This window comes from Trachemys scripta, chromosome 20 (assembly GCF_013100865.1).
Source record: "Trachemys scripta elegans isolate TJP31775 chromosome 20, CAS_Tse_1.0, whole genome shotgun sequence".
Classification (NCBI taxonomy): domain Eukaryota; kingdom Metazoa; phylum Chordata; order Testudines; family Emydidae; genus Trachemys; species Trachemys scripta.
Genome location: NC_048317.1, coordinates 7,613,263 through 7,630,812, shown reverse-complemented (window position 1 = coordinate 7,630,812; position 17,550 = coordinate 7,613,263). Strand labels below are relative to the sequence as shown.

The window sequence follows — 17,550 nt, the reverse complement described above, 5'->3', positions numbered from 1 at the left end:
TGAGACAGAGATTAAGTGGTTTGCCATAGGTCACACAGGGTGTCTGTGGCAGAACTGGGAATTGTACCTAGCTCTCTGAGGGCAAAGATAGTGTCCCATCACATTTCCCCCCCGGAAGATGGCAAATGCTTGTACAGAGCTCCAGAACACACAGTTCTGGTTCATTTCTTGACAAGACTCCCCCTTTAATTTGTACAGGTTCAGAGCCATATATAAAACCCTGAAAGCGAAAGTGAACTTGGAAGCCTCTTTCTCCTCACCTGCTTCAAGGCCTGCTCCAGCCGGGTCTGTTTGGACACCGAGAGCTTACACACGGTGTCCCATCGATTGCTCAGCTCTTGAAGCTGCCCTTTAACCCACGTAGTGTCGTCCCGGCTGTTCTCGATGAGCTCTCGGCCCGAGCGCTTGAGCACCTGCACGGTGCCCGTGCGCTTCCCCAGTTCCTTCTGGAAAACCTGCCAAGGGAGAAGAGAAAGGTCCATCATGGGTCTGCCTCTTGTTCTCTACAGAAAAGGGGCAGCACAGGCTTGAAGCGTTTCAAGTCTGACAATACAGGGTATATAAAGTTCAACGGGTGGTTTGCTTTCTTCCACCAAACCCCATTTGAAATGCTTCAAATTTGGCATTTTTCCTCTAGTATCATTTATTTTCCTTGAAACAGAATTGGTTATACATAGATTCATAGGCGCCAACTTCTGCTCCGGCTGGTGGGTGCTCAACCGCCCTCTGCCCCCGGCCCCACCTTCACCCCTGCCCCGCCCCAACTCTGCCCCCTCCCTGCCCCTATTCTGACTCCTTCAACAAATCCCTGCCCCCGCCTCGTCCATGACCGCGCCGCGTTCCTGCTCCTCCCCCCCCAGCACGCCGCCAAAGAGCTGTTTGGTGGCAGCAAGGCGGAAGCACTGGGAGGTAGGCCGAGGTGCGGGGACGTGCGCGCTCAGGGGAGGAGGCGGAGGAGGAGGAGGAGGTGGGGCCTGGGGGGAGCTTGGCTTTTTTCCCTGTGGGTGCTCAAGCCCGGAGCACCCACGGAGTCGGTGCCTATGCATAGATTATATAGGCACCACAGATTATTGTAACCCACTGGTGAGTGTAAGTTACAGATCCGCTCACACTCAGGTTACACACACACCAGTGGGTTACACCATAACACACTCACACAGTCAGCAGTACACCACCCAAAGCTGGAAACAGCTGAGTTTGTTTTATTGAGACTGTCCGCCTGGATACCAAATTTATCCTCTACTCTTTCTGAGAGCAGTACGGGAATCTTTAACTTGTATCCGGGCAACCATCAGAGTGTCGCAGAAGGAATCATGGTTTAATCTCTCACTTGAAGGATGGCATGCTTAATAGGACATCACCATTCACTCCAATGCAGTAGCTGTTTGGAACAGGAGCCCAAGTTCTAGCCTGGAATTTGAACCTCTGACCTAACCCAGAAGTGAAAGCACTCACATCTGAGACCTCCTGATGAATACTGACAAAGGGGAGTTTACAGAAGCATAGAAACTTTACCCTTCTCTCCTCGAAAATCCAAGGTAGAACAGAGCAGAACTGAAGGTTTATGTTACAATTCCAAAATAGCGATATAATTTTTCAAATCCGTCTCCCAGGCATTTACTCAATGGAAATCAAAGCTGCACAGCAGAGTATACAGCGCTACAGCACACATCTTGCCGAGATGCTATAAGCCTGGTACTTCTGTTACGCAGCGGATGGGGAACTCAAGTTACTTTCACTTCCCAAAGGGCAGCTGGTAAACCCCACTCTTACCTTATGAGCATCCATCAAGTTCATGACCAGATCCAGATCACCATGGACTGGTTGGTCTTCAGCCAACTGGGGCTCCACCTTGTACAGCCAGTCCACCAAGGCCTGCAGCGCATCCATGAATTGACCAGAAAACAGCAGGGCTTCTTCCAGCTTGTGCTGCCTGCAAAGAGAGCATCAAAGGACATTTGTACGAACTTTCCATCCAGAATATCAATGCTGCTTGCAGTTGAATTGGAAAGTGTTTCTTTTTCTGCTCATCTTTCTGATGTTATCATCATCATGGCAAATCCCCGAAAGACAAAGCCTCCTTGTAGATTAAGCATCACCTGGATCGATCTCCTTACGGAGGTCTGGCTGGACATTCAGTTTCCATTTCGGATGCCGTGCCTGGCATCATCTCTGCTCTGAGGCCTACATCCATATTCTCAACAGCACGTTTACAGCGTGTGATATAAATCAAACTTCACAGGATCATCCCATCTCTGGTCCTTCACCGTTGCAACAAATGTTCCTCTCACCTTTCCACAGATTTTCCGCAGACTGTGTCCCACTTGTCCCGCACTTCTCCAAGGAGGTTGTCCAGTTTCTGAGTGTCATCTGGCAACACAGCTTTTTCCTTGAGGGCTCTGCCCGTCCGGATCGTGGTGTCGTAAACAGGCTGTTTTCCACCGAGGGTCTTTTGGAACTCCTGAGTTTTACAACCAGAGAAGGGCACAAAGGAAACGTCTTTAGAATGCATAAAAACTTGTGAGTGAATAGCTTAGTGGGATAAATGCCTCTCGTGTACAACTTTGTAACTATGCTACTGTAACATTCAACTAAAGCGTGGAGTATGCTGTTCCTCTGACTGGATCATCTCTCCCCTCAGATTGTAGAAAAGTGACTGTGTTGCACTGCTTTGACTGAGAGGTGGTTTCTCTTCCCGTCCAACTAACCCACACTTGAGGGCATTCATCTCAGCTGGCATGAAAACAAACCCTCTACCTTGTGCTTGGAGAGCTGCAGTTTGATTTTGTCTGGATCATTGGAAATCTCCAACTCAGAGTCCAGGTGGTTCTCTGCATCTTCCAGCCAATCAACCAGCTTTTTCCAAGCTTCGTGGAACTGAAATTGCACAAAAGGGGAGAGCAGTTACAACTTGAGGTTTGTGTCTTCCAGCCTTCTGAAGGCTTGAGACACTTAGGTTCTGAAAGCTAGAGGATAAGCAATATCGCCGGGTCCTCGACAACCATTTTCACCTCCCTCACCTGTTTAGCCCGTTTTCTTGCATCGTCAAGAGCTCGGCCTCTATCCACGGAACGCTGGACGACTTTCTCCCAGCGGGACTGGACACTGACCAGCAGGTTCTTTATCAAAACCACATCTTGCTTTTGACTGAGGAACTTCAGCTGGTTCCCTGTTTGATCCAGCTCAATGATCCGGTCCCGGTGAGCGTTGACTTCATTGGCAAACACCTGGAGTAACGGAGATTTACTCTCACTTAAAGAAAAGACATGGAAAGGTCTCCGAGTTTCTCCCATACGCAGAAAGCACTGAGCATGGCTTGCAACCAACTTTTGCTTTGTAAAACAGAAACAGAGTGAGACACAAAACTCCAGCTCCCCAAGGTTACCTTGTGTTCATCGATCTGAGACAGCACGGTATTTAGGATAAGGCTGGGTGGAGGGGCAATGTTTAAACTCTGCTCTGCTAGGGTCAGCCAGTTAATGAAGTCCTGTAGGGAATTCTGGAACTCTGTTGCCTGGTTGAGAGCGTCTTCCAGCTTCGACTGCATTTTAATAAGGGGATGGGGGGAAGGGGGGAGGAAACACAAAGAGAGGACCAAGTTCACAATGTGAGACTTTGCAGACAAAGACATGTATTGTACTCTAAGATGAAATGAGCTCTCTAATGGGAACTCATCAGTTCAAGCAAAGAACATGACTTGTTTACCAAGCAGAGGAGATTTCAGTGAAAGTGGCTGTGTCAGAATTAGTTTCTTCTGAAACACATGGACAGGAATTGTACATGAAAGAGGAGACGGTTCGATAATCAACACACAAGTGGCTGTGTCGCCATCAGAGCTTCCTAGGAAACAAGCCTCCATGAGAGAAGCTGTTCCGCGGAAGGGAGACGACACTTCAGTGGTGACAGCTGCAGAGCCAGAAATTCAGCCTGGGTAGAGGCCAGTTTCTCTCATTTTATGTGAGAATTTATCGCTGACCGAAGTACCAGCGCAATGGAATTAGGTCAGAAGAGAATTTGGCCTGTTGTCTCTTAAGAAGAAGCAGCGTATCTTTGCTTTTCAGAACTGGATAATGCTCTTCATATCTTCTTTTATTTCTTGTATAACAGCCTCTCTCTTATGTTCACTCACATTTCATTGTACTTTCATTTTCTCTTTAAGATTTACCCTGCACTGGTAACTAGCCATACAGTTAACACTTTGATGTCAGACATCACTGATGATACCTATGTCAGAAGGCATGCTAAGCATATGTAATCAGGAGAGAAATTATCTAAAAGAACTGATCTAAAAGCTCTGATCTTGGGTGTCTGAAGCACATTGCTGATTCGGCTTATTGCAATAAACCTGTGTTCTGGAGACAGCAGGGAACTAATGGCATTTAACTTCCAAGCCATGTCTTTCATAGTAAACACGGATCATATTTTGACTCAAAACTTTACCTTCCTCTCCTCCATCTTGGTGCTGACCAAGTTCCATTTCTGTTCCAACAGCGTGACGCTCTGCTCCGTCTTTGAGCCAGAGCCAGAGTCATCGCGGCTTAGCAGGATCAATCGCCCCTTGGCCAACAGCTGACTGTAGACCTCTTCGTTGGCTTTGAGTTGGGCATACAGCTCCTACACCAAACCACCATCGAAATATTAGAGACAGAGAGACTGTATCGGGGATTTGCAGTTCCCTAGACTCCAAGTTTGTGGAGACACTGGGGTTAGGACACACAGCAAATTGACAGTGTGATATTTATCATCATGCTGTCAGTAGAGGTAAGCAGTTCATTCATTAAGATAGTGGGAAATTCTGTCCATAGCCATCATCTGCAAACCTAATGGTCCTCTGTAACCCTGGAGAGAGAAGTGGCAAAAGAAACACGCATCCCATTCCCCATTAGACTACACCAGGGGTTCTCAGACTGAGGGTTGGGACCCCGCAGGGGGTCACGAGGTTATTACATGGGGGGGGTCGCGAGCTGTCAGCCTTCACCCCAAACCCCGCTTTGCCTCCAGCATTTATAATAGTGTTAAATATGTTAAAAAGTGTTTTTAATTTATGAAGGGGGTCGCACACAGGGGCTTGCTGTGTGAAAGGGGGCACCAGTACAGAAGTTTGAGAACCACTGGACTACACCATGCGGCACAGACATGTTTCTATGCTGACATTTCAGAGAGAAGTTAGTTGAATTAGAGGCATTTGAAATCTTTACCATATGGGCATTGAGTTGTTCACGGGCAGTTTCTGGCAAACCTCCTGTGGGCTTTGATGCAGACAGTTGGCTCTCCATTCTTGTTAGCCAGAGGAGGAAGTCTTCAATCTCGCCATGGAAACCCTGGGCCTGTTAAGGAACACAAAATCAGCCAGGGATCGGATGACAGCAGCAACCATTGCCTGGCTTTCAGGTTTAACACTGGTGGATGAGGAGCCAGAGAAGAGTTTTAAAAAGGCACTAAAAATATTGTCAATTTTTTTTCAACAATTCAACCATTTCAGCAAGTTCACACACAGAGCTGAGTTCTCAGAGAGAAAAGGGTAGTCTGAAAGAGCAGGACTTCCCCTCGGAACGAACGCATCTTTGGTTTGGAAAGAAGTAACATGCTATTTACAGACCGTTTGTGCCTCCCGTCTATGGCCCAGTCTTCGTGGCTGAAAAAGGTGTCCTTTTCACTGGAGTGGGGGTGAGGTAACTAATACATGTGAGTTATCCTAAGGTCAAAAGACAGCAAAGACGAGGTACTTTATAGTTCCATCATGAGGTAAACGAGGCGAGGTTAATCCCAGGTGGGGGCATAGTGGTGTCCTCACCTAGTTTACCTCGAGATAAAACTAAAGAGCCCTGTCATCTTGGGACAGCTCACATGAGTTACTTACCCTGAGGTAGCACCACCTTTTCTAGCAGTGAAGACAAGACTATACATTACCTCCTCTACCCTTCACCCTGGAAAAAGACACCAAGCCAACTCGGACACCCTCTGCGGATCTCTTCTGCAAGCATGAACATTTCCGTCTCCAGAACAAGCTCACCGACCTGCTGAAGCGTTGACTGCAGCTGCTGCTCCCTCTCCTCCGTTTTTTGCAGGACAGACTCCCAGCAGGAATTCAATTTCTCCAGCCGGTTCCGCAGGCTGCTTGCGTCGTCTCCCGCACTGGATTCCAGGAGCTCATTGCCGGCTTTATTTACTGTCTCCACAGTTGCTTGGTGAGCCAACACATCATTCTTCAGCACCTGCACAGGGTGGATTGGGTAACGTCAAGACACACTCCTCTAAAATGTTCTGCTAACTCCAGCACTATCCCAAGGAAACAAATCAATGCAAATAACTTCCCGGGAGCCATCGTCCCCTTTAAGGCCAGATAAAAAGGCAGAACACAGAGTACGTACGTGGTGTTTGGCAAGTTCTACTTCAATGACCCTTGGGTCACCATTGATTGGTTTTTGCGCATCTAACAACTCTTCCGTATGGGTCAGCCAGGCCATCAGTTCTGCTAACGCATGCTGGAACTGACCAAGCGCCAGCAGAGCAGTTTCTAACTTGTGCTGTTCAAAGGTAACAAAGAAAATGTTAATCAGGAGGGAGCAGGAAGAGGAGGACGATGCTGACGACTTAGGTTTATTTTCAGCCCTGGGTTTTGGCAGCCCACCCTCTCCATACCTGTCTGTGAGCAATCTTCTCGCCCAAGTTCTCCCAGAGATGTTTCAGCTCTGTCAGCGGTTCCCTGATGATGTCTCTGTCTGTCTCATCCGTCGCTTTTTTTAGCATCAGTTCGCCTTGGTGATTAAGCTTCTCCATTTCAATCTGCTGCTGGTAAACCTCCATTTTAAACTCCTGCCAAAGCATGGAAGGGGAAACAAACAAACAAAAAAAATCAAACAAACTGCAGAACTCTGCCTCCAACACAGACCGAGCCCTGGAGAACGGGGTCAAATGTAGCACGCTTACCTTCATCTCGTTCAGCTGTTCCTTAACAGTGTTGAGGTCAGTGCCGACAGGTGGCATGTTGCACAGCTTAATCACAGTGTTATCCAGCCAATCAAACATTGCCTAAGAGGAACACATACACAATTAGGAAAATCAAACCTCCATGATCATTGGACAAGGCACGCCACACCCGCTCCACAGGCCATCAGCAGAGTTTGGGGGCAGCCTGTGCGATCCTTGGACTAATCAATAGAGCTTCTCTTTCAAGGCAAACCGATGGGTAGTTTTCATGTTCCACAAGCCCACTGCTTAGTGACCTCCTTCCTTCCACCGACCGCAGCATACGCAGCAGACTAGGATCAGGCACATTTCCCCCATCCCTTGCCGCCCCCACCCCAAAACGTATAACTATTTGAGAGGGCGAAGGCAGGCCGGGTCAATTTCAAATTGTCACCAGAGAAGCAGAAGAAATGCTGATTGAATGCTCTGCTTTCAGCGGGTCATTGTACATGGGGCCTAACTTAGATTGTCAGCTCTTTGGGGCAGTGACTATCTTTTTGTTCTGTGCTCACGCAGCGCCTAGCACAATGGGCTGCTGGTCCACACAGTACAAATAACCACCAACAGCTGCCTCACCTGCAGCGTATCCTGATACTGCACAGCAGACTGCATGGCCTCCTCGAGTTTCTCTAGCCTCTCCTTCCAGGTTTTGTTTAGGTTTTCCCATGCATTGTTCATCTGCAAAACAAAGGATTGCCCCCAAATTCAGTAGACTATTCCATCTGAGCCAACGCGGCCTTTCACATGGCTTTTACCGGACTTCTGAACTGCTGGTTTTCCTACCTCATCAATGCTTTTCTTCACTTCTGGTTTCTCAGTTTCACCACAGGCCATAATCAATTCAGCTCCAAGCACACGAATGAACTCCAGTTCTTCATGCACACCATCAGTTTCCTCTTTGATCGTCTATATTCAGAGAGTGCAATGAATTAAAAAATAGGTTTGTTTAGTAAATGCTATTCCAAAACTCCATTTGATGGTGCATGCAGTGGGAGCTAGACTACAGAGATTACACCGGCTAATGTTTTGCATTTTGGTTGAAGACTGAGACTAATTAGTCCTCAACCCAACAGGTGTGCATCACATTAAGAAGCAGGTATGTGTTTTCATTATCTACCACAGTAACTGAGTCCAATCCACACTTCGTACATTGTCTGATGCATGGGATGCCGTCACCATTTGCAAGCAGATGGGAAAAACAAGGTAAAAACCGCCTCTGCATTTGTCTGAGCTGGAAAGATGGTGACCCTATCTGCAAGTTATATAGTTTTCAGAGTGTTTTACGAAACCAGGAATTAAAAGGCTGTCAGAGAGCCAGCATTTCTAAACCAAAGTCAGACTAGTTATAAAATGGGAGTGGCACATAAAAGTACGCCGGGGTGAGATGTATACATATTTAAAAAAAAACAACCACCCTGAGTCAAACTATGCAAACATCCAAAATGGACCCTACCACGTGATTCCAAATAGAGATGAGTGTTGCTGTCCATCCACTATTATCATTTTATTCTATAGTAGCCTTCAGTCTAACTGGAATGTAACCTGCATCTCACAATCTAGACAGATCCAGCCCACATTGGGAGCAGAACCATGGGAACAATTATGCGCTAAACAGAGTGGCGGACAGCTCTGAACGCTTGCTTGACAAGCGTTTTCCCCAACGTAGTTGCAGCTCAGATGATCTTTGCACTGTTTCAATCTCTGGTAAAGACCATTATTTTTTCCACTTGAAACAAAACAATATCTTAAAATACTCTCCCTCATCCCCACCAAATCATGGCTCTCCCATGGTTTCTAAATAAAACGACAGCATGATTTGTAACCATGTCGGGTGCTCACAAAACTGGGGTACAACAACATTTGGCCATATCTTCATTTGAGACCCAAACATGGTTACAAGCTGTAGCACCGCCGGGGCCTATGTGGAATGACTCGACCACAGTCCTCACCTCTGCTGCCTCCACCTGCTGCTTGATGATTGATGGGTCAATGCCTGGGCTCTCCAGGTCGTGAACAATATCCTGCGTCTCTTTGACAGTAGTCAGGAGGGTTGCCATTTCGTACCAGAATTTCTCTGCGAGCTCCAGGACATCGAGGAACTTACTTTCACGTCCCTCTGCCTGAGCCTTGATGTCTTCCCAGAAAAACACCATCTGATTCAGTTTATCCTGGATTTCTGGAGGGAGGGGAAAAAACAATGAGTCAGGACTCTTTATTCTTACCCTGTTCTGACCAGCAATCTCCAGTTACTAATTAAAGCATCTGCATACAAATGTTACGATGAGAAAGGTCTAAGGGTTTGTCTACACAGCAAAAAAAACCCCTCCACAACCTGCAGCATTGAGTCTCAGAGCCCAGACCTGCAGACTCAGGCTTCGGACGATGGGGATTCCCACAGCCGTGGTGATGTTCAGGCTCATGCTGGCGCTCTGGCTCTGAAGCCCGAGGAGGGGGGGTGGGTTTCAGAGTCCGAGCACCAGCCTAACCCCCAACGTTTGCCCGGCTATATTTAGCGCCGTAGTGGGAGCCTGAACCTGTCAACCTGGTCGCCGAGACTCGCTGCTGTGGGGGCTTTTTTTGACGTGTAGTCTTACCCCGGGGTAAGAATTAAAATGGCCAAGAGTGCCAGAAATACAAACTTAGAAAGAAGCTGGATGAAGATGTGACAAACACCAAGATACAGATATAAAGCCTTTATGTATCCAGAGAACAGTTACAAGCCTGCCCACGTGCTCGCCCCACACCTGACCACCTCTCCTATGCTCATTCAGTCCTTGGGCTCGCGCCCAAGACTGCCAACAAAGGTGCCAATCGTATTGGTGGTTTTGGGATGTGGACATTTCCGCCCCCCTTCAAGGCCTGAATTGAAACCAATTCACTGGGAATAGACTCCCCCCCGAGAGCTGTCACGGGGTAACAGTCTGCAGTTCCCTCTGAACTGGGCTGGATTTGGACCCATCACTGAGCAGTCAAATGCTCCTTATTGCTTTATCAATACCAGTCTCCCGATAAACAAGATACATTGTGGTTATGAGAGAAACTTGCCATCCTAGATACGCTAAATATAACAAACTGCCTCTCTGAGCAGACGTGAGACGTCTCCGGCACCTCCATGTGATACCTTTGGCTGCCAGGTCCTTGTCTGCCCCCTGCGATCGCCCGATCAGCTCTTCCCCACGGCGTTTCAGCGCCTCGAAGGTTGGCTGCAGTTTTTCCAGCTCCATGGTGGAATTTTTGTTTTCACTGATGCACTCCCTGATTTTATCAACTTCGGCTGGGATCACGGGCGGCATGCGCAGGCGGGAGGAAAGGTTCTCCAGCGTCTCCAGCATAGGCTCGATCTTATCGTGGAACTGAACAAAGGCAAGTCCATCAGGCAGGTTAGAGGACTGTACGGTACTGAATTACTCCAATGTATGCAGCATAGTGTTAAGAGCAGGCAAAGTGCTCTCTTTGGTTAAAGAGAATTAATGTTTCCTAGAATGCCCATTACACCTGCAGCCTCCAATTTGATGTTTGTCACTGGTTTTGTCGCTAACAACTGCATTCTGCGGTGGTCGCAGGAGTTTGCAGTTAGCGAAGCCTACAGAGAGGGCACAGGAAACCGCAAACCAAATGCAGCAGCAGCTTGTTATTGTACCCAAACCCACAAAATTCAACTTGGACTGACATCCCCTTCCCTCCAAAGGGCGGTGCCACAGAATGGGCATAGGAACATGACATCCCCTTCCCTCCAAAGGGCTCAGTCACACTAGTCCTGATCCATGTGCCAACACATTAGCTGTAACCTGTGTGTGTTTGGCTCCACAGGGGCCTCAGCTCAGGGGAGCCTGGCACAGAAACCATCTCAACTCCCAACTCGACTGCAACCACCTGGTGGAAAGCACGTGTGTATGGGAAAGAAGAGAGAATGGGACGCTGTGCTGCTTGGGATTCGGGTTTCTGCCGTTGCTTTGGCTGATCTTACCGATAAAGGAAGGAGATTTGGCATTGTTCAAGTTAGCATTAAAGATAATCTAGTGTTTACAAGACAGAATGAAGGGCAATAAGGGAAAGTTATTAGAACTAGATGTCTGCCCACGGAACTGGACTTGCTACTCTCACACAATAAGAGCGCCTCTTGTTTCCGCTGAGTTTCACATTATAATGGCAGAGAAAAAGGAAATAGATTCTAGGTGCAAACTCTACTGTCACTAGACTGTCTTAAAACTAACAAACGTGGGTGAACCAACCAGTCACGCCCGCTAAGGGAGAACATGCTTCAGCGTAGATCCCTTTGATAGTAAAATGGTTTCTTCCCTACAGAACACTTGAATTCTAAGCAGAAGCTCACTATAAAGTGGAACTTCAATTTGCACATTGCAACAAAAGGAAAGAGTTAAGGACTTTAATTCTCCAACCGAAACGGAATTTCACTGTGTCTGAGTTTGTTCCTAGCAGGTTCTATTGAACTGCATACAGAGATATAATACAGTAGAAATCTGGGTATCAAATGAATTAGACTCATCTAGCCCGAAGAATGAGAATGTAAACGAACAGCTAACGTGGTGAGGCTTACCTCTGCGATCTGCAATGGCGGGGCGCGGTCAACACAACAATGAAATGGGACCATGTGGGGAAGACAGGAACAGGCAGCAACACACAAAGATAACACATTCCACAATGTGAGTGAGAGATGAGACGGAAGGTGTGTGTGGGGGGGAAAAACTTGGAGTTAATACAAGTGCAAACCAAGAGAAGTGACTAAACAACGCAGGAATAAATAACCCAGACGTGAGGACAAAACTGTGCTACAGTAAATATTAGCTGAAGTGAAACATAGCTACAAACGCTAATCCCAGTTACATGCAACAGAAGTTCTTCACATCCTTTCTCCACTTCAATTTGTACAATCTCTGCCCTTCCTTTCACATAGTTCTTCCCTTTTAGGGCTCCTCCACAGAGCCTATATACAAGGGAAGATGATTAACTCTCCCATGTAGCTGTTCATTATCCATACAGTAGTTTCCTGCTTATCAGGAACAAGAACCAGTTCTCTAAGCGCTACTCACAGCCTCGCCAGACCCGTCCATCATGGGCAGATGCCAAAAAGCCCTTTTAATGAGGAACATTATTAAGGCTGTAAACATTTATTACCCTGTTTACATCAGGATTCAATCTCTTTCTGTACCGCTTTTGCAAATCTATCAGCACCAGCCTTCCCACACGCCCCTGAACAGGCAAGCACTAGGCAGATCAACCCACTACGCACCAGCCTGCCAGCAAATGGCTTCCTAGAACAGAGCTGAACAGTCATGGGGTTTTAGTTATAAGAAACGGTACAGAAGTAAACTTCAGCGCCCGCCGTCCCCAGGGAGCTGTGATAAACACGAACACAAAACTGCGGCTTCTTTGTGAGCAAGGAGAAACGTACCTGAGTGGATTGTGAAACAGCCTCATCTAATGCCAGCGCTCGCTGGCGCACCTCCTCTTTAATTCTGGCATACATGGCCTCGGCGGTCAAATATTTCTCCTGCACCATCGCCCCTTCCTCGGGGTTGAGCTCCTTCAGCTGCGGTCCGATTTTCAGCAGCTTGTCAATATGGGGCTTGTGTTCCGCTATAGACTCTCTTAGTTGCTACAGGATGGAAAAAATAGATGTGCATTCAAATTCACAGCGTATTTACGTCATGCCACTGATTTCCTGGGCATCTCTTAGACCTCGGGAAGGCTTTCCCACTGACCTCGGCAGTATTTCCCCACCTTCAAACCATCCCCGCCCCCACAAGAGAGCTGATATTCTCACCCCCCAAGGTGATAACTCTGATAAAGAGCTGCTCTTTCTTTGCACATCTGTTCTTTTAAGCAACCTCCCCCCCCCATGGCATCATTACACCCAGAGGACAAATATAAAGACGATCAATCTCCCATGGGTTTACATTCAGAATTTCTATTTAAAATACAAACTCTTAGGGGTGTGACAAATACCTGATCTGGATTAGATTTCCACAGGTGTCACTGTGATAGACAGGTGGAAACTCCAAAAATTGGAGAGCTTAGATAGCTGCCTGCCACCTACTGGTCTCCAAACTACGCTCATCGGTAAGGCTAAGGTTTTGTTACGGAGGTCATGGAAGTCATGGAATCTGTGACTTCCAGAGACCCCCGTGACATTTTCGCTTCAGCCCCGATGCAGTGGAGTTGGAGCTGTCAGCTGGAGGGGCCTCCCTGCAACTCCCAGCTACTGCAGTCAGAGAGAACCCCTGCAGCTCCCAGCTGCCGCCGGCAGGGGTGCCCCTGCCAGCTGCTGTCGCAGGTGGGTCCCGCAGCTCCCAGCCAGCACAGATGATCCTGCAGCTCCCAGCCACCACGGGCAGATCCCACAGCTCCAAGCTGCTGCCGACGGCAGGGGGGACCCCGTGCTCTCAGCCACCGTGGGTGGGGGGGAACCTTGGAGCCCGCAGCAGCGATGGGTGCTGGACCCAATTCTTTCCCTATTTCATCATAGTTATTTTTAATAAGTCAAGGACAGGCCACTGGCTTCCGTGAATTTTTGGTTATTGCCCATGACTCTTTGGGACTTAAAATACCCGTCACAAAATCTTAGCCTTATTCATCGGCCCTTTTAGTGTGAAGCCTCCATTTTATACAGAGGGCGGAATCCATTCTACATGGTGCAAATGATGCAAATAAAAACCTCTCTTCCTTACCCTCATATCCTCTTGCTGCTGTTTGAGCTGCTCATAATCAATAGCTGGAGGGGGTAACTGTGCGATAAGTGCCTGTGTTTCTTCAATCCACGGGTTGAGCTCTTCATACGTCTCCCAGAACTGGTTCACCAAGACCTGTGCACGCTCTAAGCACGCGTAGCGCTCTGAGTTGAGCTGGCTAACGGCATCATACTGCTTGACAAGCGATTCCGTTTTCTCCTAGAGGGAACAGGAGGAGGGCGTGGGGTTGGTGACGGTTGCAAGGGCAGAGAAAACGAGCCAGCCGCATGCTGTGAACGGAAACGGCGGAGTCCCACGACTGCACGCTGTAACGCCAACCAAAATGGTATCTGAGATCCCTATAACTTTCCCCTTATAAACACTGCAACAAAACTAAAAAGTGAATAAATGGGAAGCGACTCCCATGGGAATTATTGATTGGCATGATTAGAGATGGAATAATTTTAAATCAAGGAGAAAGATACAAGGAAATAGACGGATGTAGGAAATGTGCATGCTGCTTTTCTCCCTCCTGTGCTGAATCCATTACTTGCCAGGATAACTGCTGTGTAAGACTCTCTCTCATGAGGTCTACGTGTATCAAAGACATGGATATACCTGTAGCAAAGCTTTCTGTTCTTCTCCACATGTGCCAAAGATCTCATTACGCTGGCTGAACAGCTCATCCATAGAGTCTTTGTGTCGAATGATGTCTATGGAGAAAGCCTGTAGGAAGGAAACGTTCAGAATGAGAAAAATCTGAATTCTCTTCAAGCCGCAAAACTTCTTGTCTTCCCACAGTGCTTGTACTGGAGGGAATGGATTTCAGAAACGCTCCCAAAGTGGTGAGATGACTGGTGAAAATGACCACCAGGTGGTCCAGTAAATCAGAGACTGTAAACACTCAGTCAAATATCCTGTGACATCCGCGTAATCTGACTTCACCTGCAGATTACTGCGTTTTCTTCTCAACTGTGTTTTGGAATTTCACTCTTAATAAATTAACATCTTTTTCAGAAGCCTGGGAAAAGCCAGTGGAAATTAGAGACTGGTTCAGACTTGGAGCAGCTCACACAGCAAGTTCATTTTTACTGTGCATGAACCCAGCAGTGCCTCACTCCTTACACAGAAACTCCAAGATGGCGACAGAACCAGTAGCAATAGACCAACCTTTGCACCCTACTACCAGGGAACTATTCCAAGCATAGGCACCAACTCCGTGGGAGCTCCAGGGCTGGAGCACCAACAGAGAAAAATTGGTGGGTGCTCTGCGCCCACTGGCAGCTCCGCCCCTCCCCCGCCCACCTCCGCCTCCTCCCCCTCCCCTGAGTGCACTGCCGCGTCCTGCTTCTCCCCCCTCCCTCACAGCGCTTGCGCTGCAAAACGGCAAGCCTGGGAGGGAGGGGGGACAAGGGGGGAACGCAGCATGCTTGGGGAAGGAGGTGGGGCTGGGGCAGGGATTTGGGGAGGGGTCCAATAGGGGCAGGGAGGGGCGGAGACTTTGGGGGTAGGGGTGGAGTTGGGGCGGGGCTGGGGGCACGAGCACCCACCAGCGCAGAAAGAAGTTGGTGCCTGTGATTCCAAGTTCTGTCACCAATTTGCTGTGTGACTTTAGGCAAGTCATTTCCCCAGATCTGTCCCTCAGTTTCCCCACCTGCAGTGAGATACTAGATAATGTGTTCACCCCTCCTACTACTGACCCACTTCACAAGGGTGTTGTGAGGCTGAATTACATTTCATACATTTAAAGCACTTTGAGACAAGACTGTTGATGAAAGGTGCTGTCGTACAACTATCATTTATATTCCAAGGGGCCACATGATTAACAATAGACCCACAATCGCTGAAAGCCAAGCTTAGCTCGATGTAACTTCACATGTGATGGTTCACTTCCTCTCTTTATGACAACAGTAATTATTTTTTCTTTCCTTTTTTTTGTTTTTTTTTTTTTTTGCAAAAGCCGATGAGACTTTCTATTTCTATTGCTGTCAAGCCCGGGAAAGGATACTAAACTCTTTATTCAAAGCTACACCCGAGGCAGCTGTTATTAGCTTATTTATCCATCAAGTCTTTTTTCCTTTGCAATCTTTGTGTGACCTCAATTGTGTTGTATTGGCCAGCTCTTATCAACGATACAAAATCCAGTATGTTTTTGCCCCAATTATGGCCACCAGGAGGGAAACAAGGACACCAAAGATGATTTTCCACTGAAGGGAAGTCAGTGATATGCAGATCTAAAATATTTACAGGTAGCCTCATGATTCGAAGTTCACTCTTCTCTAATGACATTAACTTTGCAGTTTTTCACGACATTCAGACAGACTGCCCGGGTGGTTAGGTCTATGCTAGAAGCCTCAAACTGACTTGTGTGTTGTCAGAAGCTTAGAAGCCACCATGATCTAACCATGATTTTTAATGTTGGGCACCGAAAACCAAGTGGTTACTAAAATGTCGAAACACTCTGAACTCACAGCTCAGGGGTGTGAGCTGGCACCAGACTGACCATGTAAAATTTACAGTACATGGTATCAAATCCAGTAATAACTGCTATTAATGCAACAGCATCCGGACGCCGAACATCACTGTTTCACAGGAAGTCACTCCCGGAGGCTAAGCTAGATCCGAGAACGTGCAAAAGGAAAAAACCTGTTCCATGTTAAGGTGAGAAAATGTTTGCTAGCAAAACAGTGGAAGGAAACTGGGCTACATACACCTACACAGACTAATTAGAGCTATGATTTCAGGTGGGTGACAAGGAAATCTAATAAAGCAGTGAAGAAAATGTGTGGAATATCATAGCTTCTAAGACATCTAAAAACATGGATGTCTAAACAACTGAAAATTAGCCTGAAGTGGAGCTGGAGTGCTGGCAGGCCCGCAGTTAGAGGGCTAGGTACCTTTATATATGAAGAGTTGTTTGTCTAATTCAGCCACGTTTTAAACATGCAGCTCTTGTGGTATCTTGAAAATTCAGGCATCTCTTGTCCTGGAGGGATCATTCTTAACTCACCACCTCAGTATCTCTATGACTTAAAAACCCAGCTGAATTGCTGTTCTCTGGACAGGTCGAGTCTCAGCTCTATAAAAGTAACGTGCCTCCCTAGAGAAAGATCGTGCTGTGCCCTAACCAATAAACTCTCCATCCCTTCACCCCAATGTCTGAGCTTTACCTGTCCTACTCTAGCTCATCTCAGCCACCCCCAGCTCAGTCTGAGCTAATAAATTACCACCTTCCCTCTCCTACACGATCAATGATTTGCCCTACTCCAGGCAAATGAATTAATATCACCCTGACATACCAATTAGCTGTTCCACTTCACTCATCACCTCTATTCAAGGAGCAATTTTCTTCTCCCCGCTGCTCCAGACAACAAGCAAGGTCTTGCCCATCCTTTCACCCAACAAGCAAAAGTAGTGCATGCATATTGCACGTACCTTTTGGACCTGCAGCTGGGCTGTTGTCTGGTCTTGCTCCAGACGAATTGGACCAAGTGCCATCAATTTCCGTTTGGTCTCAGCAACCCAGGCTAATTCTGCATCAGCAGCTTGCTCATACTAGCGAACAGGGAGAGGAGACCGAGCGCAACAAGTTAGCGACACACACAGAGCAAGGACAGCATTGACACAGATGCACAAACCAACACGCCAGCAACAGCGACACACACACAGCGATACACACATGGACAATGGTCTCATAGATACATATCTCCATACTACAGGCAGCAATGTGGACTCACAACTGGAACAAGGGAAATGCACAGCAATGTGCAAAGGTGATAGGCACAGACCCAGCAGGCCTGGTGCTACACAAGGACAAAGCAATCCCAAGGAAGATACAGCCAGCCAATGAGATGCAGTCACATACGTACAAAGAAAGACACGGAAAAACAAC

At 47.5% G+C, this 17,550-nt stretch overlaps 1 protein-coding gene across 22 annotated transcripts in view; it reads right to left on the bottom strand.

Moving 5' to 3' along the window:
* Nucleotides 1-17,550, bottom strand: part of MACF1 (microtubule actin crosslinking factor 1) — a 251,868-nt gene that overhangs the window by 25,312 nt on the left and 209,006 nt on the right. For 19 of the 22 annotated variants that reach the window (XM_034753976.1, XM_034753961.1, XM_034753972.1 and 16 more), the window contains 21 exons: nt 17,094-17,213; nt 14,277-14,384; nt 13,659-13,877; nt 12,383-12,586; nt 11,528-11,536; nt 10,091-10,322; nt 8,919-9,145; nt 7,753-7,875; nt 7,546-7,647; nt 6,931-7,032; nt 6,643-6,816; nt 6,372-6,527; nt 6,018-6,215; nt 5,199-5,327; nt 4,441-4,614; nt 3,386-3,541; nt 3,021-3,227; nt 2,758-2,877; nt 2,292-2,461; nt 1,774-1,933; nt 261-455 (listed from right to left, as the gene is read on the bottom strand). In XM_034753976.1, coding sequence (XP_034609867.1) covers nt 261-455; nt 1,774-1,933; nt 2,292-2,461; nt 2,758-2,877; nt 3,021-3,227; nt 3,386-3,541; nt 4,441-4,614; nt 5,199-5,327; nt 6,018-6,215; nt 6,372-6,527; nt 6,643-6,816; nt 6,931-7,032; nt 7,546-7,647; nt 7,753-7,875; nt 8,919-9,145; nt 10,091-10,322; nt 11,528-11,536; nt 12,383-12,586; nt 13,659-13,877; nt 14,277-14,384; nt 17,094-17,213 — 3,285 coding nt within the window. The remainder of the gene's footprint in view (nt 1-260; nt 456-1,773; nt 1,934-2,291; nt 2,462-2,757; nt 2,878-3,020; nt 3,228-3,385; nt 3,542-4,440; nt 4,615-5,198; nt 5,328-6,017; nt 6,216-6,371; nt 6,528-6,642; nt 6,817-6,930; nt 7,033-7,545; nt 7,648-7,752; nt 7,876-8,918; nt 9,146-10,090; nt 10,323-11,527; nt 11,537-12,382; nt 12,587-13,658; nt 13,878-14,276; nt 14,385-17,093; nt 17,214-17,550) is intronic. The other 3 variants (XM_034753977.1, XM_034753971.1, XM_034753969.1) reach the window with 1 other exon arrangement.